General features: G+C 47.0%; 1 protein-coding gene across 6 annotated transcripts in view; it reads right to left on the bottom strand.

Annotated features, from left to right (window-relative positions):
- Window positions 1-4,929: 4,929 nt before the first annotated feature.
- ARID1A (AT-rich interaction domain 1A) overlaps window positions 4,930-25,476 on the bottom strand; it is a 66,592-nt gene continuing 46,045 nt past the window's right edge. For 2 of the 6 annotated variants that reach the window (XM_057701222.1, XM_057701269.1), the window contains 16 exons: window positions 22,225-22,465; window positions 21,871-21,963; window positions 21,161-21,328; window positions 20,127-20,439; window positions 18,677-18,822; window positions 18,477-18,586; window positions 17,066-17,275; window positions 14,211-14,418; window positions 12,911-13,043; window positions 12,561-12,736; window positions 12,093-12,243; window positions 11,845-12,003; window positions 11,664-11,760; window positions 10,289-11,180; window positions 9,790-9,920; window positions 4,930-8,019 (listed from right to left, as the gene is read on the bottom strand). In XM_057701222.1, the coding sequence (XP_057557205.1) occupies window positions 6,289-8,019; window positions 9,790-9,920; window positions 10,289-11,180; window positions 11,664-11,760; window positions 11,845-12,003; window positions 12,093-12,243; window positions 12,561-12,736; window positions 12,911-13,043; window positions 14,211-14,418; window positions 17,066-17,275; window positions 18,477-18,586; window positions 18,677-18,822; window positions 20,127-20,439; window positions 21,161-21,328; window positions 21,871-21,963; window positions 22,225-22,465 (4,959 nt within the window). In that variant the 3' untranslated portion in view covers window positions 4,930-6,288. The remainder of the gene's footprint in view (window positions 8,020-9,789; window positions 9,921-10,288; window positions 11,181-11,663; window positions 11,761-11,844; window positions 12,004-12,092; window positions 12,244-12,560; window positions 12,737-12,910; window positions 13,044-14,210; window positions 14,419-17,065; window positions 17,276-18,476; window positions 18,587-18,676; window positions 18,823-20,126; window positions 20,440-21,160; window positions 21,329-21,870; window positions 21,964-22,224; window positions 22,466-25,476) is intronic. The other 4 variants (XM_057701241.1, XM_057701231.1, XM_057701249.1 and 1 more) reach the window with 4 other exon arrangements.

The raw sequence follows: 25,476 nt of genomic DNA, 5'->3' as shown, positions 1-25,476 counted from the left end.
ACCAAATTCTCTCAAAAATCTATTTGTGAAAAGGACAGGGGTCTCTTGTCCGAGTGTCAGAATGTTTTTTAAAAGCTCAACTGTCACCTTTTAGAGGTAGAACTTTGTCCAGCTCTTCAGCTCTACTTCTTGCAATTTCTCCTTCCTTTCCTTCTCTACTACCCACCCCCCTCCTCTTCCGCTCTGTTTCCTGTTTCATTTTCTGGCTCCTGCTCCGACTGGAAAACAAGGGAGCTGAATCTTATGCTCTCAAAGCTCTGGCTTGTCAGAATGGAAGACGACTAGGTGGGATGGGAGGGGTTCTGGGCCTTCAAGGCTGTGAGTAAGTAGTGGAGGAGGCAGCTCTCTCCAGTCTGCTTTCAGAGTCTGCAGCTAAAATGGAGCCTGCATGTACACAGGGAGCCAGCTGAGCGGCCAGCACTGTGGGAGAGCCAGAGAGACAGAGATGTATCCTGGGGCTCCCAAAAGATGTTACACCACCCAGCCACTTCCATACAGAAGCAAATATGCCACACCACCAAGAAACGGTTTCATAATACAAATCCCTGACTAAATTAAACAACGTAAGCAGTGTATCACTGTTTCTAGAATCCTAGAACGTAAGAGACTTATAGCATTTCTGTTTCTTGAACTTGCTTGGCTCTGCTATTGCTCTTTACCCTGCTTGAAATGCTTCACTGCTGACCACCCTTTGGCCAACCCACTACATTCAGGTCTCAGCTGAAATGTCACCTCCTTGGAGAAGACACAACCACCACCCTGTACTATGCCATCACCCTGTTCTGCTTTCTTCATAGCACTTATTATCACCTGATTGTCCTGTCCATGAATTTTACTCATTTCATTGTCTGTTTTCCTCTTATGGAAAGTAAGCTCTATGCGAGCAGAGGCCTTGTTCACCAAAGTGTTATCAGCACTTAGAATAGTGCCTTGCCATTGTGTGTATTCAGTAAGGATCTAGTGAATAAATCCGTTTATTTAACCTGATACCTGCCTTTTACGGATGAGGGAACTAAGGCTCGGAAAGGAGAAGTGACTGGCCTGAAGTTGCACAGCTAGTGGCAGAGGTGGGATTTGAATTCAGGTCTTCAGCCTCCCTGGCTGTTGTGTTTTTGTTTTTGTTTTTTCTACCACCCCCACACTATTTTAATCTTTCTCAGGTTTACCTCTCTCCTTCTCTTCCTTTTTTTCTACACAACTAAGAGTCTTTACGGGCTATGCTGGGAATTCTATACAGGGCACACCAAGTCAACAGCTCCTACCTGCTCTTTTCCTCCATTAAATTCCGATTTTATCTTTTTGATTTATTCAACAAAATAGGAGTGCCTACTGTGTGACGGGGATGAGGATGTAACACTGAGCGAGACAGACACAGTCCTTGTCCTCATGGAGATGATAATATCAACTACCTCATGGATTTTATAGTGCTTGGTGCAAAGTGCTTGATGAAGGTGGGCTGTTATAACTCCCTGAACAAAAAGGGGAGCCAGTGATTTTCCCACTGAAGATGTGAAGGAAGTTTGTGGTTCTCATGGAGCACTCACTTCCGTGGAGCAACCTGACAACTCATTTTTCTCTATAGCTGCCTTGCCTTGCTCTGCCACCACATCTGGATATGGCCTTGGCCATCTCTCAGTAATTCAGTTTCCAGGCACTAAACTTTCCATGGTCCTAATCCTATGGGAATGACAGAGTAGCTGATCCTGATCTTGGCTTTGAGGCCAGGCCATTATGGGACAAAAATGACTACACTGGCCTCTGATTCTGACACTGCCAGCTGTTAGCAGGTAGGGCTAATGCCTGTGATGACAGGCAGCTGTACCTTACCCAAAATTTATGCTACTTTTCGTGTGGATTCTTTTCATGGGTATTCGTTGGCAGTTTCCAAGGATGCTGGATGACGCTTAAATCCATCCTGAAACTAGGGGCGGCACCAATCAGGTCTTAGACATTTACCAGAAGCATCCTTTTTGGCCTTGGCCGTATGTATTACTTGAGGATGCTCATCCACCCTGGGACAAAGACCCCACCCTCCCTCCCAATTTCAGGAGCCAACTGCCGATCCTTTAAAGGCCATGGATACTAGATATTTTTCACCCTTTTTTCAGTGTTTGCCCTTCAGTAGTTAGAAAACCTTGACCCCACTGAGAGGCCTAGTGGGAAGGGCCTTAGCCACTTGGGGGTGGTAGTGGCTGCAAGGCGAAAGAGCCAATGAGGTTGGGAGTGTTGTTTAGGCTGGACTTGGCTGCTCTCCAGCTATGAAAGAAGGTTAAGGTCATTTGGGGGGTGGGGAGGGAGGAGCCTGGGAAAAGAACTACTGGCCACACCCCTGGGTTCTCTACTGGCTAGGTTCTATTTACTTCTCAAAAGCAAATTACTCACAGCTCAGTGGCTAGCAGTTCTTTCGGCCTGTGGTAACTCCAGTCAGAAACTGGAGACCAGGCTAGGCTCCTCCTGCATTGCAGGAGAGCAGATGAAAGGAACCCAGGAAACCAAACTCCTAGGTAATGCTCTACACACAGCCCAGAAATGCACTTTCTTGACTAGAAATTGGAGTTTCAGGAGGCCCAGAGCAAAGATAGCCATTAGCAGTATTACTCACCAAAATACAGATATGAAAAGCTTACCATTTAGTTTTTTTCCAGAAGAGTCCTTAGGAAGGTATCTTAGTTGACAAATTTTAGCCAGTTGTCTCTATTTCCCCCTCTCTCAATGGAGAAATATGAATTATTCATTCCTGTCCCCGACCCAAATATTAACAACCACACTTAGTTTGATGAACACTTGACTGAAATTCCTGGGACAATTTTACCTCATGCTAAACAACAAAAAACAGATCTTGCCTGCTGTGCTCCACGACTAGATCCAGTTACTCCTGGTTGTCCTCCAACCTAGGAAGGAGGTGGAGTGTGGTGTATTAGAAAGAACGTGGGCCTTGGAGTTAAGGGGACTTGTGTGTGTGAGCTCAAACAAGCTGCTTTCCTCAACTATGAAATGGAAGACTCCACAGGCATGGGACTGTCGTGGAATTATTTGGTGTACTATGTCTGGTACACAAGTAGGTACTCAATAGAAAGCTTTTGTTTAAAGTTTCGCTTCTAAGTGTCCACAATAATAGCGTGTTCTCTGTTACCGCTCTGGTTTCTCCATTTTTTTCCTCAGGAAGGAGATAAAGAGAGAAGCTATGTATTGCAAACATTCCTTATAAAAGTAATTGCATCTGGCCAGCTTCTACCATTTCATTCAACAACTACTTAGTAAATGGCTACTATGTGCCAGGCTGTTCTATAGGACAGGGATATAGCAATGAACCAAACAAAACCCTGTCCTCAGAGAACTTACATTAATTACAGTGGAAGTCAATAGGTAAGTACAACATACAATAAGCCAGATTGGTAACAAGTGCTATAAAGAAAAATCAAGTAGAGAAGGGGAAATGAGGCAGGGGAACAGATTGCTATTTTATTTTTTGGCTGCACCACACAGCATGCAGAACTTCCCCAACCAGGGGGAGATCAAACCCATGCCCCCTGCAGTGGAAGCACGGAGTCATAACTACTGGACCACCAGGGAAGTCCCAGATTGCTATTTAAAATAAGGTGGCCAGGGAAGGATTCACTGAGATGATATTTGAGCAAAGACCTGAAGGAGATGAAGACTTGAGCCATGCAGTTATCTGGTGAAAGAGTATTCTGGACAGAGAGAACCGTAAGTGCAAAGATCCCAAGGTAGAGACAGCTCTGTATGATGGAGTGAGCAATGGGTAATAGAGACCAAAGAGGTTTAACAGCAAGATAGATACCTGAGGGCCACGTAGGTCATCATAAGGATCTGGACTTTTACTTAGAGTAAGGCTGAAGCCCTGAAGGATTCTGAGCTTAGGTTTGTTTGTTTATTGGCTGCGTTGGGTCTTTGTTGCTGTGAGGGGTTTTTCTCTAGTTGCGGTGAGGTGGGGGCTACTCTTTGTTGCAGCGAACAGGCTTCTCAGTGCGGTGGCTTCTCTTGTTGCGGAGCACGAGCTCTAGGCACGTGGGCTTCAACAGTTGTGGAACATGGACTCAGTAGTTATGGCTTGCGGGATCTAGAGCGCAGGCTCAGTAGTTGTGGTGCACAGGCTCAGTTGCTGTGAGGCGTGTGGGATCTTCCGGGAGCAGGGATGGAACCCATGTCTCCTGCATTGGCAGGCAGATTCTTGACCACTGTGCCACCAGGGAAGTCCTGAGCTTAGGTTTTAAAGAGAGCCTTCTGGTTGCTATGTTGAGAGTAAGTTCAAACACCAGGCAAAGCAGAAGCAGAGAGACCAGTTGGGAGGATATTTTGAGTTTAAGAAATTTATGATGGTGTCTGAACTACAGTGGTAGGTAGCTGGACTGAGGATTATTTTTTGAAGAGTGCTAACAGACTGGATGTGGAAATGAAAGGAGTCGAGGATGTTTTTGGCCAAGTGATGGAGTTGCCGTTTCCTGAGAAAACTATGGGAGAAGCAGGCTTCTGGGGGAAGACAGGGCATTTTAGACGTGTTCAAATTAAACTTCCAAGCAGAGATGTCAAGAAGGCAGCTGAATGCTCTCATCTGGAATCAGGGGAGAAAGCTGGTCTGGAGAAATAAATGGTTAACTTGGAGGCTGCTTCCAGATAAACGTCTTGTTAAAAATTTCTTTGCCTACTTAAACCCACCTTATCTCAAGGGGCTAACAAGCTTTTTGTGCCTAGAACTTCTTGCAGGTGAAATCATCTCAGAGCGTTCTTAAATTCAGACTTAAACACTGTGAAGGTCAAGTGGAATATGGTACAGAAATGACAGGGTCCAGGATGCCACTGTTTAGGGAAAGAGCATATACCAAGGGAGATATGCAAGAACAGGACCAGCTCCCCTAAAAGGTCAAGATTTTATTAAACAGTTTGAAAATAAAAAGCCTCACAAACGTCTTACCAAGATTTAATGTACATTTATTCTTAACACGTGGAACATATAGTATAAAGATTTCATACTGAATAAATGATATTCATTAAGCCAAAAAAGGAAAAAAGGAGGAATTTACATCAAGTTTTAGCTACATTGTTTGAAATACAAATATGCAGATTTTATCACTGAAAAAATCTCAATTGTGTTTCTTCATCAGGAACTTCAACTGAACCTAAAACTTTTTCACACCTCGATTAGAAAGAAAACAAAACAAAACAAAAACCCAGAAAAAAATAAACTATAAGTTGATTGGCTGCTGAGACAGCAAGGACTTTTTACAGAGACCTGTACAGCATCGCTCCAAGAGAGGCGATGTCTGGCAAGAGATTAAATAGCTGTGTCTCGCTTTGTGCAGGTCACCAACTTGTTAACTCGTCATACTATAAAGGGGTAGCTGGGAGGGGGACCAAACTGTGGGGATCCAAGGGTATGTGCAATGTACAACGTCATATATATACACACGTGGCAGCGCAGCCGCTGCAGCTAAAGGTTAAAACCAGTTCTAAGAGGTGATCTCAGGGTTATTCATACAATCAAGGAGGAGAGAAAGAGGTCAGGGTGTTGTAGGTTCACACATGATACTTTGGGGGAAAAGCCTTTTTTTTTTTTTCTCCTCAATGTTTAACTAAAAACATTTTTAAAAACTACAGCTTGCTGCTGACCCAGCGTTTTCTCTTGTTTCCATGTGAGACATTATTATTACAGTATGTTTACAGTATCAGGTGTACAGTACAGTACATGAAAGGGTCTACACTCTACTGCACAGGCCTCTCCAGTGAACAAGGTCTGTCCACAACTGCGAACTTCTCGGTTCCTGCAAGATTGTGAATGTACAACAATAAACCACACACAGTTCAGCAGTCACCTTTTTTGTCCTTCAGGTTTTTTTTTTTTTTTGTATTTTTTTCCTTTTTTTTTCCTTTTTTTTTTTTACCATTAAAAACAGTTATGAAATGTGGCATCCCTTGATGCAAGGACCAGGAAAGCCATTTTTATTTTTATTTTTTTTCCCCAAACTCACTGTAAACGACAGTAACTTTGGTTAAAATAAAAAAGTCTTCTATGTAGGCAGAGCTTTGTCTTTTCAAATAGGGCAGGGTCCTGAGGGGAGTGAAGTGAGGACAGGGAGTAGAAAGGTGGGGAGGAAGAAGGGGCAAGGAGGAGGAAAGAGAAATAGTAGAGACTTTTTTCCCAAGGGAGAAGCTGGACAGCACAGGGTAAACTGGATTCTGAGGTGGTTTTGCATAAATAAAGGGCAACAGTCAGTTTCTAAGTTTTCCACACACGCACACACACACAGGGAGGGAGGTGTCCCACGGCTGTCATGACTGGCCAATCAAAAACAGTACATCACAAATGACTTGTGAAACCAATGAGTTCATCAACGGTGATACCGAGATGTCCAACAGCCGTGACTCATACAGCGTGAACTCCGAGTGGTTCTCGTCCACCTTGGCCAGGGCCAGCAGCGCACGGGCAGCCCGTCGCATCATGTCCACACTAGTTGGCTCAAAGGGCGGGTTCTGCATGTGGAGCAGGCTGGCCTGGCTCTGCTGGAACTGTGTGGCAGCAAGGCTGTCCTCCAGGAAGCCCAGGAGGTTGCCGATGCTGCCTTTCTGCACTGCGATGGCACGGGCTGCCAGGCTGTCACCCTGTGCCAGGTTGGCCAGCAGTACTACAGCCATCTCCCGGCACACTGGGTTCTTTCGGTCACTGAGGAAGCGCACCATGGTGCTATACAACTTCTCCAGGCGGCTGAAGGGGGGTGTGGCCAGGATCAGGTCCACGTTGTTGTCCTGGATGCTGAGTTTGCTGAGGGTCTCCAAGACCAGTCTCTGGGGGGAGAGGACGGCGTTGGGGCCCAGGGTAGAGAAAGGGTCCTGGGCTTCAGCTGAAGGGCAGACTGCCCAGTGTAGGAGTCCGTCCAGGACAGGCAGGCAAATGCTCTCAGGGTATGGAGAGAGGTCCAACTGCCCGGAGATGTTGGCGAGCGTGACCAAGGTGTTCTCCCGAAGCATCTCCAAGCAGTCCCACCACCACTCCACTTTGTTGCAGCTCACCCCTTGGTCCTGCTCCTCCTCCTTCTCATAAGTTAGTGGTGCCTGCTTCCGTTCTGGGTGCTTGTGGTGCAGAAGGATCAGCTTGCCCAGGATCAGCAGCAGCCCCGGGTGTTTGGACATCTCAAAGTCATTGCCTGGCACAAATGACAGGCTTCGGATGGTATTGGAGACACAGACGCAGCGTTTGGCAAGGGAATCCTGCCAGTCCAGGAGGGTACACAGTGGGGTCTCATCTTTACTGTGGGGTTCATCCTCTAGGATCTTGATGTTCCGATGGCTCTGCGCTGGGCTGATGCCAAATGGAAACTTGCTGCTTTCCTTGGTGGTCTCTACACTCTTAGCTCCCTCCTCGGTCAATGTGCTAGACCGGGTGGACAACATGTCATCCATAGTGGCTGTGATCCGTTTTTCTGGAGGGCCATCAGGCGGGGGGCCCTCCTGCTCTGTTGTCCCTGGTGTACCCTCTACTGCTATGACATACTTCCGAGTGACTGGTGGGCAGGGCACATGAGGCCGGGAAGGCAGCAGCTCTGTCTTGCTCTCAAAGTGGGTCTGGATATGCTCAGTGGTGTCCCCCCCACCAATCCGCCAGTGCAGCAGGCCACTGTCAAACTCCTGCACGCGCCCAAGCTTATCTGAACAGTCCACCACAAACGGGTCATTCTTCTGCACGATCTTTACTGGAAGCTTGTCAAACTTACTGATCAGTTTCTCCTCACTATTCTCTGAGGCTGCTTTGTCCTTGCCAGAAAAGGCCATCTCTTCATCATTTTCAGTTACGTCCTCCTCTTCTTCCTCCTCTAGTTTAGGACCTAGAAAGTCTTCTTCCTCCTCCCCCTCCACAGGAGCTGGACTAGACGCTTTGCTGAATCTCCCAGGGTCCAGTAGTGTTCTCTGTCCTGGGTCACCCACCTCATACTCCTTTAAAATGCCAAAGATCTCAATCAGGCAACGTCGGAAATATTCCACAAGGAGCTCTAGCAACCCTGGGAGCTAAAAGAGAAAGAAAAGGGAATAAATTAAGGGAGAAAAGTGGACTAAGAAGAGAATCCTTGACTTGAGAGGCCTGCCAAGGTCTTCTATCTAAAAATCCCCCCTCTTCCCTTCTAGGTCAGATGTCTGTATCCCTGGGAGAGTCAGAATTCTCCTTTCCCAAAAGCTCTCCACAAAGCAAGTCATTAGACTTTCCTCTGCCTAGCACAAAATTCTTCCTTCTGCCCAAACAATCTTCACATAAGCCTGCCTCTGAAGATGGAAACGCTGACCAGCAACTCTGCACCTCACCTACCAGTGCCACCCACCTCTCAGCCTCACCTTTCTCAACCAATTCCTGCTTTTCTTCACCAGGCCCAGTTTCCTACCCGTTGGTCACTGCCATTGTCCCTCTCTACATTCCACTGCCAAGTGGAGCCCAAGGCTAGGCATGGCGGGATGATGCCTTCCCACACCATGCAGGGTGGACAGATGTTCATGTGCTCTCTTGCCCAAGCTCCCCAACTTTCCAGGAGGCTGAACCTCTGTGCATCATGTAACATAATGAGTGAGGTGAGGCTTACGTTCTCTAAACACTGTTGCTTGCAAGCTGGTGTTAGATAGATCCAAATTCCAGCTTAGATCCTGTACAGGCCATTTACTACTCCTAGCAGAAAACACTAATCTCCAGTCAGATTAATCTCTGGCTGAAGAGTATAGCAGAAAGGAAAAAAATAGGATTTAGACTTAAAGATCCAGCTTTGAATTCTGGCTTTTCCAGGAACTATCTGTGTGATTCCAGGAACTATCTGTGTGATTTAAACTCTCTGAGCTATAGCTTTCCTATCTTTCCATTGAAAATGATGCAAATTCCTAAACTTTACAGGGTTGTTCTAAGGTCTAAATGGAATATGTCAAGTGCCTGGCTGTTGGAAATTGCTCTATCAATATTTGTTCCTTTTCTTTCTCATGGGAAGTAGGCTTTGGATTCAGAAAGACTTGCTAACAGCTGTGTGAACCTGCGCAAAGATAAGACTCTGAGCCTATTTACTCATCTCTAAGCGCCCACATCTGCCTCAGAAGGCTGCAGTGAGGAGGGCACAAAAGAAAATATGAAGTACCTAGCACAAAGTGAGGGCACAGTAAATGGGAACTATTAAGAACAATGCCCCCCTAGTCAACTCCTTGAGGACGATGAAGAGAGAGAGTTAAGATGGTGCAGCAGAGACTCTATCCAGCTGAGAAACTCCAGATACAGTCTGCGGAGAGAAGGTCTGGAAAACCACCTCTGCATTAACTCTCCCGCCCCACCCCCCACCTAGCAACATGCACTTCTTTACATTTCCCATTCTACACCTTAGGAAAAACGGGATCAAGAAAGACTTCTTCTATTTGGAGTGGATGAAGAAAGAAAGGGAAAATAAACTGCTCTGCTCACTGATAGAGACCACAGATTCTTCTTGGTAGTCAAGAAAATATGGTGTCCTCACCAATAGAATCTGCATTTCTTACCAATACCAATACCAAAAAGTTTCTCCCAAATTCCTTCTGAAGTCAATCCTGATTGACTAAATTACACAAAGTATTATTGTTCTCAGTATTCTGGGCCCGTGGCTGGTGGCAAAGTACTTGGCATAGAATCAAAGTACTGGCATGGAAGGTATCAGAGAGCAAGTGAGAGAAAGGAGACCATGTTGGCCAGGGATGGCTTAATTCCTTGGTCACTCAGCACCATCCACTTCAAGAAGATGCCAGGCCTTTCCAATCTTCCCCAGGCACCTGTACACTCACCTGACTGAGGTTGAAAGTCATGATGCTGTTGTCATCATACAGCAGGATGTTAATGGTGTCTAATGCCCACGTGCTCTCTGCCAGCAGCCCAGACTTGAGGGACATCATTACTCGCCATGCCTCCGGGGTTCCTGAAATAAACCTCCACGTCGTCCATCCACCAAGCCCAGGTTGGCAGGAGGCCCCCCACCCCACCCGAAAGCTGGCTCATCAGTCAGGTTACTCTGAAGAGAACACATGGTGAGAGGCAGTTCCAATCTGGGAGATGACACACATCTGCCCCTCATGGCTTCTAGGCTCTATGAGGACATCACTGTGTGGTGATTCCTTTACTAAAGGCTGCCATCAGCTGATTTCTTCCTTACCCAAAGTTCTTTGGCTCTATTTTAGTCAACACTGGACCAGATGTGAACTCATCCAGAACATCAGGATGGAGAGAGAACAATGAACAAGATACAAAGAGGCAGATTAAGCAACCCAATCAAGGAGGTCTCCTTACCGATGTCTTTCATTGTGAGCCGCCTCCTCTGCTTCAACACAGGCTGTGTGGCTTCAACAGAGCCAGGTGGGAAGGTGATGTCCCGCCGAATCATAGGGGGCTGCACCGGGGCAGGTGTTATGTGCGAGGCAGGCACTGGGGGACCTGCCTTCTGCATCTTCATCCCAGAGTGCAGGAACGGAGACTTGCTAGGAGAGGTGCGGTTCTCCATTGGCCGGGGCAGGGGAGCAGGGCTGGATACCTGAGGAATGTGATTCTGCATGCTTGGTGGGGGCTGGTAGTTGGATGGAGGGGGCCTTGTCATGGGGGGCACGGGGGCAGAAGGACCATATGGGGGCTGGCGTGTGCCATGGGAGGGCCATGGGCCTTCGTGGTTGGCCCTCTGATCCGTGTGCAGCATTTCATCTGTTCGGTTCACGCCATGATAGGCAGGGCCTTGTGGGGCAGAGCCCGTGCTCTGCCTGTTGGCGTAACTGTAGGTCATGTCATTACGCCCCTGCCACATGGTGCCCTGCTGAGCAACCTCAGCTGATGCCTGTATGGGGCCGCCCATCATCTGTGGTGGCACGTTCTGCTGGGCATTGGAGCCAGGGGCTGCTGAGACACGGTCTCGGCCAAACTGGAATGGAAACTGGTTCTGGGGGCCGCCTGCTGGTCGGCGCTCAGTAGCAGCAGCGGCAGTGGCAGGATAGGCGTTGCCATACTGGTTGTACACATCTTGCTGAGGGGAAGGCTGGGCAGCTTGTTGCTGGCTGGCAGGCTGGGGCTGGGCTGGGGGCAACTGCTGCTGCTGGGGCTGCCCCTGCCCCGTGCTGTATGGCACGCTGTACATCTCCCCTTCATGCCGCTTGGCGGGAGGGCCATATGTGCCATCCATTGGCCGCTTGTAATTCTAAGACAGGGATAAGCAGAGAAACAGTTAATACTCTGCACTCAGGGACACAGGGACACAAGACCCACAGCTGCAAAGATGCTACACCAGACACGTGCTGGGTTTACTTCTGCCCCTCTAGAAGAGGGGACACAGACTCCAAGGGAACAAAGGAATCACCTCTACGAGGTATCTTTTGAAGTTGTTTCTGAAAGCAAGAATCATTCTCTGTTCCCTCTGGCTCTCCCTTGCTCTAAGTAGAAAAACGTAGAAAAGTTCACAAGTCAAAATAAGGCCTGTTCCCAACCCTTTTAGAGAACTAGAGACGGGACTAGACTCCAAACAGGGAAGAGACTGAAGGCCTGGCTCTTCAGACAGAACTGGCTGTTGGGGCAGGAGAAGAACCCGAAGCATCGCACGTGGGCTTCACAGATTTCTCAACTTCGCTTCCTAACTGGCTCTCAGGGGGAACCCGCGTGTCAGCCCACCCACCGCCTTCCGCACCTGCTGCTGCTGCTGATACACTGTGGTCTGCTGGCTGGGGAAGGGGCTGCTGGAAGGGGTGCCTTGAGCGGAGAACTGATTGCCATAGGAATCATGTCTGCAGCAAGGAGAGAAACAGAGGATCAGGATGGGAAGCGGGAAAGCCTGAGCCACAGTGACACTGAGACCAGGCTTTACTCACCGCGGCTGCGGCTGCGGCGGCGGCGGCTGCTGCTGCGGCTGCTGCTGCGGGGGGTAACGGCTAGGAGAATACATCCCCGAGTCGGGGTTGGAAGGCATGAGATTCGGCTGTGGGGCTCCAGTGCCCATGTTCCCCTCGGGTCCTAGTCCAGGCTCCGTCCTAAACAAAATTGGAGAGGCAGGTTGAGTCCACGATAGCTGTGGTGTGCTGGAGTGGGACAGGGTGGGGTGGGGGTGGGGCGCGCTTACCTCACTCTGTCATAAGGACCTCCATAGGGATAGTGCTGTCGCGGTCCCATTGCCACGTTTCCCAGTCCAGGGCCGGCAGCTCGACTGTAAGGGTCCCCCATCCCACCATTGGGGCCCTGACCTGAGGACATGAAGGGATCACTCCCTGGAGCTGAGAGCAAAAGGGAAGGCAGTGAGCAAACTGGTTGGTCAGTAGGCCTAACAACCTATACCTTGCCTGCCCCAAAGACCCAGGCCCTCTTCAGAGCTCAGGTTTTTCCAACTAACAGGTTTGAAACAGAGATCTAAACAGGCCCCAACCTGTTTAGAACACATACTTATAAAGGGATGACAAAGTGAGGCCAGGGAGAGGGAGACAAGAAATGAGGATGAAGAGGATGGCTCGACAAGAACCTTAAACCACTCTCAAGATATCCCCCCCACCCTGCCCCTGTCCTCAAGGACATAAGGCCAACAGCGGTTGGTCACCTTTCCTCATGCTGCCATAAGGATCCTTATTTGGCTCGTAGGACATGCGCCCCATCATGTCAGAGGTATTCATACTGGGCTGGTACCCAGGGTTTGGAGTCATGGAATTCCGCTTCTGGAATGTGGGGTCACTTCCATCAGGAAAGGCATCCTGGATCCCAACCGAATTGCTCCTGCTCAAGAGTGAGGAAAGCCAATTAGACCCCAAAGGAAGCAATTCCTCTGATAATACAAGGCACATTGGAGTCACTGGTTCGACAGGTAGAGCAGGGACCACCCTGGACTGCATAGGGGCTCGTGCACTTCTGTCCAGGATCCCCTAAACCACCTGCCCGTGTTCCTGGCCTTACCTCATGCCTGGCAAGGGGGGGATCTGGCTGTGTGGTGTGGATGCTGGAGTTGGTGGCTTTAGGTCTCCTCCTTCTGCCATAGAACTGCTGGTTGACTGAGGTGTCTGTGGCCCCTGCATTGACCCCGATCCCGCTGCGGAGAGAGAGGCAGGGTGAGCAGGAAGATGTTTAACTCTCACAGAACACAAAAATGCCCTAGGATCTCTCTGAAGAAGATCATTATAAGGCTAGAACTAGGGTTTTTTAAAACCTAAATAACCCTCCTGAGCAGGGGATCCGCAAGGCCAGAAATAAAGAAGGAAATTTGAGGGCTCTTTTGCTGCTTGCTGCTGTTCACATCCGGAGACAAGGAGTGGTGTGGCGATGCCTTCAACATACTGGTGATTCCTTGAGTTTCTGCCAGCTCCCCTGACTACTTTTCTTTACTTCCCCAAGGACCGTATCTAACCTATTACACCTTGTAATGCTGGTACACAAGCTCCCAGTAAGAGGTCCTGGAATGCTGGGTGTGGAGGTTCCATCTTGGCCCAAACCTGCAGCACTGTAGGAGCCTAGGAACTCCTATTCTCAAGCATCTAACCCAGTGTCACTGCGCAGTTTCAAATGTTCTCTTAAGCTGATGAGCACAGAACTACCAGTAATTAATGTTTCCATTAGTTACCATTCCCAGCAGCAGATATCCCACTGCTTAGGCCTCCCCAGCTGATGAGTCATCTCAGGCAGGCATTATACCCTCAGAGGTCAACACCAGGGCACATGTGTTTACACCCACCTTCTAGGAGCCCTGGCCTTCTTCCCTCCCCATGCTTGTCCAGGCCTTATCCTCCTCTTAGAAAGGAGGGTGGGCAGAGGCGCTCCCAGCAGAGAGCTCCATTCATATTCCCTCCCTACCCGCTTCTTCCCATTCATTACCATCTCAGCTCCCTGGGGAATTCAGGGCTCTAGTCTGAGCTGCATTCTAAGGCGCTGACATCAGTGGGCCAGAGCTCCCAGATGGCCCTGCCTCACTGCTATTTGTGAGATTTCCCAACTCCTTTGGTGTCCCTCCCACTCACTAGTTTACAAACATTTGGCAACATGCCAGGTACACAACGAAAATTAAAACTTAAGGGCTGCTGCAAACTACCTCCCAAGGGAGTTGCCACTGCCCGCTCTTTAGTCTGCCACCCTGTTAAGCTCTGTGGTAGGACAGGGCAGAGCATATATCCCTGGTGGCAAGCACTGGTGGATAAGGAACCTGCACCCTTGAATGCTACCCTTGAAGGGTGAGCCTTGGTGAGGCTGCTCGCCCAATCCTTACCAGGAGAGGGAGGCTGGATCTTCGGCTGGGACTTCTTGGAATCAGCAGCTGCAAAGATGTCTGGGGGAGGGTCTTCTCCCCGTTCGATCTTGCATTCAAAGGCATAGAGACACTGGATGTACTGCTTTTTCAAGGAGCTGGCAGCACTGCTTGAGGTGCCGACATTGAGGTTGGTTGCAAGTTCCCTCCATTTTTTGTTCTTGTTGACCTGTACAACCAACCAGAAGAGTCGGGGTATATCTTCCATCTGGTCTTCCTGCCCACATATCCCAAACCCCACCAGGCTACCAGGTACTCATCTTGTGAAATCACAGTTTTCAGTTAACCACAAAAGTTAACCTTGCTTGGTGGATAGTCCACAACAAACATTAAATCCACGGCTTCCTTCTAACCTCAGCAGATTTTATGCACAGATCACCGCAACTATCAGACAGTGCTCATTCAAAATAGGGCAAACTTTACATCACTATTAGTCAGAGAGAACAGAATTCAGAGGTATGGGCTTTACTTTACACAAGCGTACTGCTGAAAAATGATGTGCAAATCACCATCATATCCAAATCATTTTTTAAATGCACTAATAAAAACTAACATTTTATAAAGTGGAGATGTATGACAATATCAACGACCACCCTGCTTGACTTAGTCAAACTGGGGGTTTTCATATCTAATTTTCTCCGTGTGGGGCTCCTTGCAAATTTGACACTCTTGTGTCACTGCTCCCTGCATCTCAGTGACGTATAACTGCAAGCCCCTTTCCCTCAGCAGTCACTGTCTTGATTGTCCAGGAGATGCTCCAGGCCCTATGACGTCTTCCGTATCTTTCCCAGTAGCCAGCCTACAGCTCTGCCTCCTTTCCTCAGCTTAAGAACACACTGATCAAGACCAGTCCCCGATCCCTATAATTAAGTCTGTCTGCTTTAGCCAGGCAGGTCTCCTTCTTCATGTATCCTTATTTTTTTTTTTTTTGGCCGTACTGCGTGGCACGCGGGATTTTAGTTCCCCAACCCAGAATCGACCCCATGCTCCCTGCAGTGGAAGCATGCAGTCTTAACCACTGGACTGCCAGGGAAGTCCCCTTCATGTATTTTTATGTTTATTCATCCACCATGTGATAAGCCTGTCTCTCAAAGGCTAGAAACACTGGCTTTCCCAATCCCAATCCACAAGGAGCTCACTATGTTTTGATACCTGTTGATCTGGTACCTGTGGCACCAGAGAGAAGAGTGATAAGGGAACAAAGAAAGGAACAACCCAGATGGAGGGGAGATGACCAGGAACACTTCTGAGAGCAGGCAATATCTGAGCAGAATCTTGAAGGTTGGAGGTGGCATTGGTAGGGTATATTCCAGACTCTTTCCCATCTCCGTGCCATCTGGACCAGTCAACTGGAACGGCCCCTCCCTCTACCTAAACCCTACTAATCATTCAGAAAAGCTCAGGACTCATCTTTCGCCTTCTTGGAGACTTCACAAACTCACTTATAATAGCACTCTTTCTCCTCTGAACTCTGTCTTTAGAGTTCAGTCACATCACAGCATCTATAAGGTTGGCAACCTTTTGCAAACTGGAAGACAGACCCAGGCTTTGGGACTCCCTCTATACCTTATCTTAGGTCCAGTGAATCCAGAAGGCCATGAAATCAAAAGTATGCCAAATATAACCCATTGCCCCCTTTCCCTACAGGTAGGAGGAGCCCTGACTATGAGAACTCAACAGCAGGGAGAATGGCAGGAATGAGCCTGGGGTCACCTCAGAAGCCTGCTGTGGCTCTACTTCCCACGCCGGTTACGTGGCAGTGTGCACGTGTCTTGTTTTATTTTGTTTTCCTTTTGTGGGGGAGGGGAATAGAGCCTGAGGGAGAAGGAATTCATAACTGACTGCTGGTTGGCTTCATTCCAATCATTTTCTTTTCTGCTGGTGACAGCTGTTTTCCTCTTCTGATTTAGAAGGTTTGGAATACACCCCCCTTCCCACTATGCCTCCCCCTCAGCTCAACCACACACTCAGATCCAATAGTAGGCTCCTGGTATGATGACTACAGAATATACATAAGAGGAAAGTTTGCATCACCTGTTTGACTCCTGGGCTGAGTGTAAGACAAAGATGTAAGTTATTAGGGCAGGCGCAAGGCTCAGGGTGGTGTTCAGTTCAGAGGTTTCCAGTGGAGATTAATCCATTCACATTCACTTGAGTCTCTCATAGAGAGTTACTAAACACAATTTCCCACCTACTTCTTCCTTCATAAACTATTTCTATTTAATAGCTCCTGAAATCCCATCTCCCCTGGGAAGCTTCCGAGAATGAAAGGATCAGCAACTACTCTGGTTTCCCTTGTACCATCTTGTAGACCAATTTATGTGGCAGAAATCTTGCAGAAAGCTTTGTCTGATTACCCCCAGCTTTCAACAGTCTAGAAGGATACAGTGTCTCTATGTTACAAATAAGAAAAATGAGGGCTCAGAGTGGTTATACACGGTGATTAAGGTCATGTACTGTACGTTGCAAGTGGCTAAGAAAGAATTCAAAACCAGACCCATCTCTGAACCTTTCCAAAGGTTCCAAACTGCCTGCCATGGAATCAGAATGCCCACAGACTTGCCCTATTTTTGCAACCCAGGGGGACTCTGGACACATGCTAAGTTAATGCTAATACTTCATACCACCCATGGAGGTCTCAGCCTTCTCCCTTGCCTTTTCTTCTGGAAGGCCTGAGCTCCCTAGTCTGTCAGTATGTGACTCAGGGAGCAGCAGAGGGTGATGTGCCTGTGGGATGCATGGCACCAGTGAAGCCACTGAGTACCTAGAGAGAGGCTCGTTGAAACCACAGGGGAAGCCAAGTGCCAGGCACTCACCTGAGTCAATCCACCAATTTCCTTCACAGACACATAGAGGCGGTACAGGTCCAGAGGTTTCCTACCCACAGCAGGCAGATTTGTCATGCCCATGGCCTTCTCCTCCGTGAAGGCCAGATAACGGTCCACCCACATCTTCCTCTCAGGCTCACCACCCAGCTCATACAACTTGGTGATCTTCTCATTGGTTGTAGTAGAAGAACTGGATTTCTGGAAGGGGCAGGTCAAGATTCTTAGGAACTGGTCAGATTCAAAGCCTATGCTAGGGGTCTCAGAAGTTCCTTGATCAGGGCAGTGGTAAAGCTTCTTATTCTGGGGTGGTCACTAACACCTGCCCTGCCTTCGCAAAAACCAAAAGGGAACGAACTAGATGTTCCTGTAAAGAAAGAAAGCTAACACTGCCTATATGTTATGTATTGAGTGCTGTGCTAGAGGCCTTTACACATTAGGTATTATAAATTATCCTTCTCTTAAAAGATAAGGTAGCAGGCACAAGGAGGCCATGCCTAAGATCTCATAGCTTTTAAGTAGCAGGACTGAGAGTCAAACCCCCTTGTCCACCTAACATCAATGTCACTACTATTCCCACACTACTACTCAGGAGCCTGAACAATGCTTTTATAGACTGTTTCAGAGAACTCAAGAAACTCAAAATGTGATCTTGAGACAACAGACTAAAATGAAAAAGAACTCTTCCTCCTCTCAAGAAAGGAAGGGTTCTGCCTGAATGCCTTTGGATATCCTATCCAAGACATGAGGATGACTAAAAAGGGTCTGGAAGCCAGAGGTGAACGTCCACAAGAGGTGGCAGCTATGATTTTTACTTCCCCTACTTTATAAGATAGGGAAAATGAGGTTTGACAAAGGGCAGAACTATTTTAAATGACTCAAATGCTGAGCAGGTCCCCCAGAATGCCACACAGCCCAACCAATAGCACACTCAGGACCAACCTAAGAGAGGCCAAGGACTCAAACCCCACCTGCCTCTTCTCCCCCTTTATAGAACATGGGGCACCAACCATTCCTGCTGTTCTGAGTAAGCTCCAGGAAGAGAAGAACAACTAGTCGCCTATGGCCTACGCCATCTATCAATGCATAAGGACAGGGGTCACAGTTTCAGAGAGAGAGCAGTCTAGAGAATTCTGCTCTGCAGGTCTGACATTTCCTCCGTATCAGACAGCTGTGAGTAGGTTATGTTATTTACATTAGGACCCCTTAGGCTAACTCAAACCTAATTCAGTGAACTCTTATCCTGGGACCCTTCATGGTAAGAAGAGGCAACGGCACCCTTTTCCAAGATTATCTAGTCAGTGTCATAAAAGGCTGGAATCTAATCACCCTCTCTTCTTTTTCCTTCCTATCACTGAAAGGATGGGACAGAAATTTGAGGGGTCAAGATCTAAATCATTACCTTGGATTTAGATTCCGTCTTGGGTGTCCCATCTGCCTTGTTGTTCATTTTGGTAGCTGGAGTTAACTTGACATCCCCAAGACCCATCATCTCTGGGCTTGCTGCCATCCCTATAAAAGAGAAAAAAAGTCCAACAGGGGTCTGTGACATGAAGATCACTCTGGAAGAAACCTCTGGGGTGAGCAATGACTAGGACTTACCTGCTGAATTGTTGGCCATGGTTCCACTCATGGGATATGGGGGTCCCTGAGGGTTGATCATGCCAGCCATACTATTAATCCCTTGTCCATAGGGAGGTCCGGTTCCCATTATGCCCCCTTGATTCATATTGGGGTAGCCTGGTGGCCTGAGGAAGAAGATGCAAAGTGTGAGAGACAAGAGTTAGAGGCATTCAGCTTTCAGATTTGGACTTGAGCTAAATAGGGCTGTGTGAGCCAAGATCATCTAGTTAGGCTTACAAGGAAAAAGTTTATGGGTCCCACAAACCACAACCATGCACACAAATATTCTTATCTTCTACCACACACAAAAGGTTCTAAGACGGTTCAAGCTCCCAAAAGGAAATCATAGCTCAATTTTAAAGGATATACTCCTTGAAGAATGGAGTCTTACTGTGTCTCTTAAATATTGCGTGCCTTTAAGGCATCTCCAAAGTCAAGCTGTGTTTCCATTTAAGGACCCTCACTATGGCAAAAGGCCTAGATTAAATGCCCAATTTTACTATTTTGTCATGTTACCCCAACCAAACTCACAGGACAGCACCTGGAAGGACTGTGTTTGTTTGTTTTTAAATTATACCTCAAAAAAACTCTTAGTTTTATTTATTTATTTGGCCGAGTCACATGGCTTGTGGGATCTCAGTTCCCCCACCAGGGACTGAACCTGGGCCATCGCAGTGAAAGCCCAGAATCCTAACCACTAGGCCACCAGGGAACTCCCTTTTGTATTCTTTCTTGATGGGCCTACTGTAAACTTTGTGCTTCGATCAAATCCACCTCTTTATAGTCATGATTTAATCACCCTGTTCTACCTCAGTTCATCAACACCCCAGTAAGAGTCACTTTAAGAACTGCAGGCACCAACAATAGGGTACACAGACAGAGCCTTCAAAAACAGTTGAATCATAGTCATTGAAGTCAGCGGCCAAGGATGAAGAGGTGAATCTTGAAGTCATTAAACCAAATCACATGAGCTTTTTGCACTGTTGCACCAGAGTCAAATACACAGGACCACACAGAAGAGTAGGAGAAATGGCAAACCACAACCTCACCATCCTCCATTTCTCACACCACAGATCCAAATCACATGTATCATTAAAAATCCTTTTGGAAACCAAGAAACTAAACTGGCAGAAGAAATAAAGAAACTCTGAAGACTTACTTTACTAATCAAAATAATGTATACTTTATAAAGTTCTTCACATATGATATCTGGTCATGTGAAATTAGATACCAATCTAAGATGCTTACAAATCAGCATTTCTGTTGTATTTTTCACTGTAAAGAAACCTGGTTTTCTAAAGAGCTCTCAATAAAATGCATATTTACCAAGATAACATGGTTTAGGTCCAGAAGTATGTCCACGACCTAAATGACTCTACAACTACATTCCTGGCACTGATACCCTCCGCCTTCACTTCCCAGGCCTTACCTGTTCTGGATGGAGTTGGCAGCAACATGCATGGCGACAGCAGTTTCTTGAGTTTTCCGGTTCATGCCCCCTGGTGGAGGACACATCCCTGACCCAACCTGAGGTGGCATACTGGCCATGTTAGGGCCATAAGGCCGGTTGCCCATGGAGGCGTGACTCATTCTCCCTGGAGGAAGTGTGCCATAAGGTGGGATGCCAGGCTGCCCATGCATCTGACCTCCAGCGCCCATAGGGTTCATGCTTCCAGCCATGCCTGCACTGGGGTAGTTAGCATTGGGCAAGGCATTATAGTTTGGCTGCCTGGGGTAGCCTCCTGGGAGGGGAAGGAGAGAAGATGCAGAGACTTGATTAGTGACTCACTAGCAATTCACTAATAACACTCAACTCTAAAACTCCAAAGATAATAAACAATGGGAATCATTCAATTTGGTCTAGAAAGAGGCCAATTTCATGGTCTCTTTAAAAAACAACAACAACAAAAACAACACTTCATAGTCCATTTAAAAAAAAAAATTAAGGTGGGGGTAGGAGGGGCAGGAGTATATAAAGGCAAGTCTTGTTGTCCCCTCATCGTAATGACGGCACAGCACAGAGCAAGGCTGATTGGCACACAAGGCTGGCTATGCTGCTATCCAGGCCCTTCAACTCCCAGAATTCTTTCCTTTCTACATGCTTATCTTCCATGCTCTGTGTAAGAAATTCAGCTTTAGATCCATCTAGGGCTGATTTTGAGCAAAGATCTATTCTATTAGGACTAATTTACTAAAAAAAAAAATTTAATAACCAATGATTACCATTTAATTGTCTGTGCTCAGTCTTGGGCTAAATACCTTATCTCCATTTTATAGATGAAATAAAGGCTCAGAGATATTCAAGGACTTTCCCATGATGTCAGTCCTGCCCTAGTGTAGGGCCTGGCCTTGGACTTAAGGTAAAGGATAGTTCTACTCTTATAAACTAGATAGCAGCATATCAAACAAGGAACTTTTTTCTCATCTCACCTTCATGCACTCCTACCTGGGTAGTATACTCACCCTGTGGGCCATACTGACTCCCCTGGGGACCATAGCTCCCCATGGAGTTCTGCTGGTAGGAGCCCATGCCTGTGTGCATCTGTCCTCCGGAAGGCTGACGTGGAGATAAGGCTGACCCGGGCTGGGGGGAACTGTACTGGGGCATCTGGGGGTTCCTCTGCATGTAACCTATTTGTGGATGGTGTCCATACAGTTATTACCTTAGTACAGTGGGAACAAATGCTCTCCCTTATCCTAGGACTTCACCATCTACACTTTCCTTAGCAAATACATGCATGAAGTCTCTTATTTGCTGTATAATTATGTGCTCCTTTAGGCACCCTCGAAAGTGACACACAGCCAGGGCATGTCAACTGTTTCTACTAAATGGAAGTTTGATAAAACAAACAGCAATGACCTCCCCCCACCCCCACCAAACCTGTAGGATTTAAAGGGTAAAGATTTGAGGCTGAGTATTTAGTATGCGCTGACCAAATTAGGCACAGTGTGTGGGAGGAACCCATCAAAACACACGACTAACGAAGAATGGTTGTAGGGGAACATAATTCTGGAGCCACCAAGATGGCCAAGCCCATCCTAGCTTCAAAACCTGTTGCCAAGACTGTCTTAAGCTTCATGGTCATACCGTTTTCCAAAAGCTGTTGCACAGATAACCAATCAAAGGTCTGCCTCTGCCCTCCGCCCCCCTCCCTTGAACCTCAGGGTCTCACCTCGATCTTGGGCAATGCTTGACTGGTTCATAGAAGGATGCATGATGCTGTCCGACTGGCCACTGGGTGGCCGAGGTGGCATCTGGTTGCCTGCTCCAGAGAGAGAAAGTCAAGTCAGCCAATCATGGCTAAGCCTGGAAGTTCCAGACAGAAGGTCAACTTAGAACTGAAAATGGCTTTTGGGAAGGCCAACAACCTCCCCGTATCACATACACAGAAGGATCTGGCAAAGAGGCTCCCATCTCCCTTCTTCAAATGCTGAAGGGAAACTCTCTGCCAGTGAGTTGGGGCTCCCTAATATTGCTGGGGGCCAGTCCTCTTTCCCTCTCCCCAAAGGTCAGCACTTGAGGGTACCTGGCACTGCAGCAGGCGAGAGTGGTCCTGAGCGAGACTGAGCAACACTGGCAGGAGAGCCAACTGGGGACGGGGAGGGGCCTCGGATGCCAGGCAGGTGAGGGGAGGTATGGGGAGAGAAAGGAGACTGAGCTGGATTACTCTGCTCCCCTTGGCTGCTGGAAATCCCTGATGTGCTCACTCCAGGGCTCAGAGCTCCTTCTGTCCCCATGGGGAGATCATCTATTGAACCAGACAGATCCTGGAACATACACACAAGGATATGGATTAGCAATATGAGGCCGAAAGATTCTTTTATCAACAATCCTACTACATGATTAACATTTTTATTAAACAACCCAAAGTAAATATACTGCACGCGTTTATGTAGTCATGATACTATAGCTCACACTCAGAAAACTATTAAGGGCCAGATAGAAAATACCTTAGACTCTGCAGGCCATACAGTCTTTGTCACAACTATTCAACTCTGCCATCATATCATAGTACAAAAGCAGTCAGAGACAATACATAAACAAATGGATGTGACTGTGTTCTAACAAAACATTATTAAGAAAAACAAGTAACTAGCCCACAAGCTATAGTTTGCTGATCCCTTGTCTATCTACCAGAAGCAGATCTAGTACTTTGATCTTCTTTCCCAGCCCCAACTTCGATAGTCGTAAGAGAGCAGCTTTCAGTGAGCCTTTAGTTTCTTTTCCAATGGGGAAACTTAAAACACTGCCAGGATGGCACCACGAGCTATAAGGAAATGTTAACACGTTTGGGCAACATTCACACATACCCTCCTCATCAGATTATTATAACCTACATTTACCAAGCACTCACTCCAAGTTACCATACTTTAAAACATAAGGGGTAGGAGGTAAGAAAAAGGGATATATTGCACAGACAATTCCTTAACTGCCAAGAAGGTCTGGGACTACATTCCTAACACCTGGCCAATAACAGGGATGAACAAATGTTTGCCAACTGAACAAACCCAGTTTTTTCCCCTATTTTAAAGTTTTTCAATAAGAACTTGGTATTAATTTGGAGGTTGTGTTTGTCTTGAATTAATCAGTAAAGAGTTCACTCTAGGTCAGTAACCCTCCCCCCAGATTAGCAATCAGGAGTTCAATATGACAAAAAAAAAGGGGGGGGGGGGCGGACAGACAGACAGACTTCCCTGGTGGTCCAGCGGTTAGGATTGTGCACCTCCACTGCAGGGGGTGTGGGTTCGATCCCTGGTCAGGGAACTAAGATCCTGCATGCCATGTGGCATGGCAAAAAATAATAAATTAATTAAAACGAAATACCCCAGGAAACACACCTCCAACCTAGTCCTAGCCCCAAGGTCACTCTCTAGCAATACCACGGGGCTCAACATCACACATTAACTTCAGGCTGCGAACTAACTGTACCTTGAAGAAAGGATGAAAGCTTTGGGTACGGGCTCAGGTCTGGGAAAACACTAATAGTCAAATGGTTAAGAAGAGTTCTCTTAAAGAGACACATCTGAAGAGGAAGGAAATCCAAATGGCCTGATTTGAGTCTACTCCTATTCCCACAACAAGCTCACCTTGGAAACAGCAGTTCAAGGTGATTCTGACCCTGTAGTCGGACAGTAACACTGGAGATCAAAGAGCACCTCTTAGGCTCTCCTCTAAGTATCCAGGTTGGTTGGACCTTTTGCAAACCAGTTGGTTACTTCACTAGTTTGGGAGTATTTCTGCTGAGTTCTATGGGAACAAAGCTTGCCTTGAAGGTAAGGCAGGTAGGTAGGTGTGCATTTTTGTCTGTGTTCAGCTCTCAGTGTTAGCTGAGAAGTCAGAAAATGCTAGCTTTCCAGTAAGAAGCAGACCCAGTACACCATGGCATGCGTTCAAAACACAACTAGAATTAGTCCCAGCATGGAAGAGAACTCAAGAAGCCCTCCTCTAGGTAACACCAAAGGGCCTCTTTCCTCTCAAAGGACTAAAGTACCTGTAGCTATAAAGAGCCCTGAGTTCATCCCAAGAGAGGAGGATTCCTTCCCCACGTTGAGGGCTAAGCTATACCAGGGACACCTGGCTTCTGAACCAAGGAGAGTAAACTCAAAAGAGGCAGCAGCAAGATGACAAGAGGAATCAACTGTGTAGGCCAGAAAAGGCCTTGAAAGCCACTTGTTAAGCCCTGGTCAGTAACAGAAACCACAGCCGAACGCTGTTTTAGGGACCAGTAGCTTCCCTCAGTATTCCTTCCTCCTGTCTCCACTCCTTACCAAACCACCAGCTTCTAGTAACAAGAGCTACTTGCTTAGGGGGAAAAGAAATTAGCATATTTTGGAATAGAATAGGAATCAAAGGCCTATCCATAAGACAAGAATTCTTCAAATGGCCTTGAAAAACTAAGTGTTTTAAAAAATTTTGTCTTTAATTAAGCAAAACATGAACATTCTCAGGGTAAAAACAGTTCAGAGAGTATAGGCAAAATCAAAGTCCCCTTTGCTCTCTTTCTGTTGCCTTCAATAGAGGAACCCCTATTCCATTTGGTGTATGTCCTTGGAGACCTTCTGAGGAGCTGAGGTGGAAAAAAAAAGTTCAACATCACTACTCATCAGAGAAATGCAATTTAAAACAACGAGCCTCACATCTGTTAGGACGGCTATTAACAGAAAGACAAAAAGAAACAAGTATCGGCAAGGATGTCAAAAAAAGGGATCCCTCATGCACGGTTGCTGGGAATATAAATTGGTCCACGCAGCCACTGTGGAAACAGTATGGACGTTCCTCAAAAAATAAGAAAACTACCAAATGATCCAGCAATTCTGAAGAAAACAAAAACACTCACTCAAAAAGATACATGCACCCCCATGTTCACTGCAGCATTATTTACAACAGCCAAGGCATGAAAGCAACCTAAGTGTCCACTGATAGATGAATCACACACACACACACACACACACACACACACACACGGGAATATTATTATTCAGTCATAAAAAGTATGAAATCTTGCCATTTCATTGTGACAACATGGATGGACCTTGGGGGCATTATGCTAAGCAAAATAAATCAGAAAGATAAGTACCATATAATCTCACTTATATGTGGAATCTAAAAACAAAATAAAAACCAAGCTCACAGAAAATAGATTGGTGGTTGCCAGGTGGGGGTGGGGGGAGGGAGAAATCAGAGAAGTGAATCAAAAGGTACAAACTTCCAGTTATAAAATAGATAAGCCATGGGGGTGTGATGTACAGCATAGTGACTAAAGTTAATAAAACTGTAT

This window comes from Hippopotamus amphibius, chromosome 1, assembly GCF_030028045.1.
Source record: "Hippopotamus amphibius kiboko isolate mHipAmp2 chromosome 1, mHipAmp2.hap2, whole genome shotgun sequence".
NCBI lineage: Eukaryota > Metazoa > Chordata > Mammalia > Artiodactyla > Hippopotamidae > Hippopotamus > Hippopotamus amphibius.
The sequence above is the reverse complement of the archived record's forward strand: the minus strand, read 5'-3'. Positions and strand labels throughout refer to the sequence as shown.